The sequence below is a fragment of the Haliaeetus leucocephalus genome, unplaced genomic scaffold, assembly GCF_000737465.1.
Source record: "Haliaeetus leucocephalus isolate CR32 unplaced genomic scaffold, Haliaeetus_leucocephalus-4.0 Scaffold536, whole genome shotgun sequence".
Classification (NCBI taxonomy): domain Eukaryota; kingdom Metazoa; phylum Chordata; class Aves; order Accipitriformes; family Accipitridae; genus Haliaeetus; species Haliaeetus leucocephalus.
In genome coordinates this window covers 7,803,263-7,805,083 of record NW_010972972.1, presented here as the reverse complement: position 1 = coordinate 7,805,083, position 1,821 = coordinate 7,803,263, and the positions used below count along the sequence as shown (strand labels likewise).

At 68.3% G+C, this 1,821-nt stretch overlaps 1 protein-coding gene across 8 annotated transcripts in view; it reads left to right on the top strand.

The window, feature by feature from the left end:
* Positions 1 to 1,821, top strand: part of RRP8 (ribosomal RNA processing 8, methyltransferase, homolog (yeast)) — a 30,944-nt gene that overhangs the window by 16,075 nt on the left and 13,048 nt on the right. For 2 of the 8 annotated variants that reach the window (XM_010576727.1, XM_010576724.1), the window contains exons 1-3: positions 278 to 530; positions 653 to 782; positions 925 to 1,221. The exons of 2 other annotated variants lie outside the window; for them this stretch is intronic. In XM_010576727.1, the coding sequence (XP_010575029.1) occupies positions 337 to 530; positions 653 to 782; positions 925 to 1,221 (621 nt within the window). In that variant the 5' untranslated portion in view covers positions 278 to 336. Of the gene's footprint in view, positions 1 to 277; positions 531 to 651; positions 783 to 924; positions 1,222 to 1,354; positions 1,452 to 1,821 lie in introns of those variants that run through there. 4 more of the 8 variants (XM_010576726.1, XM_010576725.1, XM_010576735.1 and 1 more) reach the window with 4 other exon arrangements.

The window sequence follows — 1,821 nt, the reverse complement described above, 5'->3', positions numbered from 1 at the left end:
CGGGGCAGGCCGGGCCTGCCGGGGGTCCCAGGAGCGGGGCCGGGAGCCGTCCGCCGCCGCCCTGACTTCCCTCTGGGTCCTCCCCCGCCCCCAGACGCGTCGGCCGAGCTGCCGGCGGAGTGGCGCCGGGGGAGCGCCGAGCCCGGGGCGCTGCGGACGGGGGTTGCAGCCGGGGGGATGGCGTGGAGGCCGAGCAGGAGGCAGCGGAGGAGCAAGCAGCAGCAGAAGAAGGAGCTCCTGGCGGGGCCCGGAGGGGAGCAGGGCCGGGGCAGGCAGGCGGGACCGCCTGGCCCAGAAGCGGCGCCTGCGGGACGGTCGGCGGCCCTGCGGGCGCGGATGGAGGAGCGGCTGCTGTCTGCCCGGTTCCGGTACATCAACCAGCAGCTCTACACCTCCACCAGCCAGGAAGCGGCACGGCTTTTCCAGAGCGACCCCGAAGCATTCGAGATCTACCATCGCGGCTTTGCTCAGCAAGTGAGGCGCTGGCCAGAGAACCCCGTGAATCGCATCATCCGCTACCTGCGCCGGCGGTGAGCGGGAGCGGGCAGAAGCGGGAAGCACCAGGCCCAGGGCTGCCCCCGAGCCGCAGGGAACCCGAGGAGGTGGTGAGGGGAGTGGCAAGGGGCGTTCTGAGCCCCCACTCCCCCCCCAGGCCAGCCTCGCTGGTGGTGGCGGACTTTGGGTGCGGTGACTGCAAGATTGCGAGCAGCGTCAGGAACAAGGTGCACTCCTTTGACCTGGTCCCTCTCAGCCCACTGGTCACCGTCTGTGACATGGCCAAGGTAGGGGGGCCGGGTGGCACAGAGAGGATGGGGTGAGGGATGACAGCTCCATGGGGAGGGGACGGTGGCAATGCGTGCAACCCACTCCCCAGGCTGTTGGTAGGGGTTGGGGGGGACAGGAGTTGTGCTCAGGGATCCTGAGGGTCCTGTATGCAAGAAGGAACACATCTCTGTTCGGAAAACTGGGGCACCTCCCGTCTGCAGGCTCCTCAGAGAAGATGCTGGGTTGAATCCAAGAGCCTGGGAAGCAGCAAAGCACGGAAGGGCTGCCCCATCACCATCGCCATCCTCCTCCTCCTCCTGGGGCGGGCATCCCGGCTGGTGTCTGGCAGGTGCCTTTGGCGGCCGAGTCGGTGGATGTTGCAGTGTTCTGCCTGGCGCTGATGGGCACCAACCTGCAGGAGATCCTGGAAGAGGCCAACCGCGTGCTGAAGCAGGGGTAGGCAGAAATGCGCACGGGGGCCAGGAGGCATCAGGGTGAGTGGGGAGGCGCAGGTTGGCGGTGAGGGGCGGAGGCACTGGGCCGTGGCCAGGGAGGTGCTGCCGCCACTCAGGGCTGGGGTGTTCCGCAGGGGAACCCTGATGGTGGCAGAGGTGGCCAGCCGCTTCGAGGACACCCGAGCTTTTGTGAACGCCGTGGCTCAGCTGGGCTTCAAAAGCATCTCCAAGGTGTGTCCTCAGATGTGCCCAGTGCTAGGTGCACTGGCAGCCAGAGACCAGCCTTCCTGCTCTGGCAGCAGGGCAGGGCAGCATGGCCCAGCCTGGTGCCAGCGGGGAGCAGGCCTGGGGGTGGTGACAGCATATGGGGGTTTGGGGGAACCTGGAGGCTGCAGTGCTGGGGTCTGGGACAGAGTATGGTTGTAGGGGGGAGCTAGAGTCCAGCTTGGTGCCAGCAGGGAGTGGGCCCAGGGGCAGTGATGGTGGATGGGGGTAGTGGGGGACCCAGAGCACGCAGGGGCTGTGGTGCTGAGGTCTGAGGGAGCTGTGGGGGCCAGCGGTGCTGGGGTCTGGAACGGGGTCTGGGGGAGGGGGGGGCCCG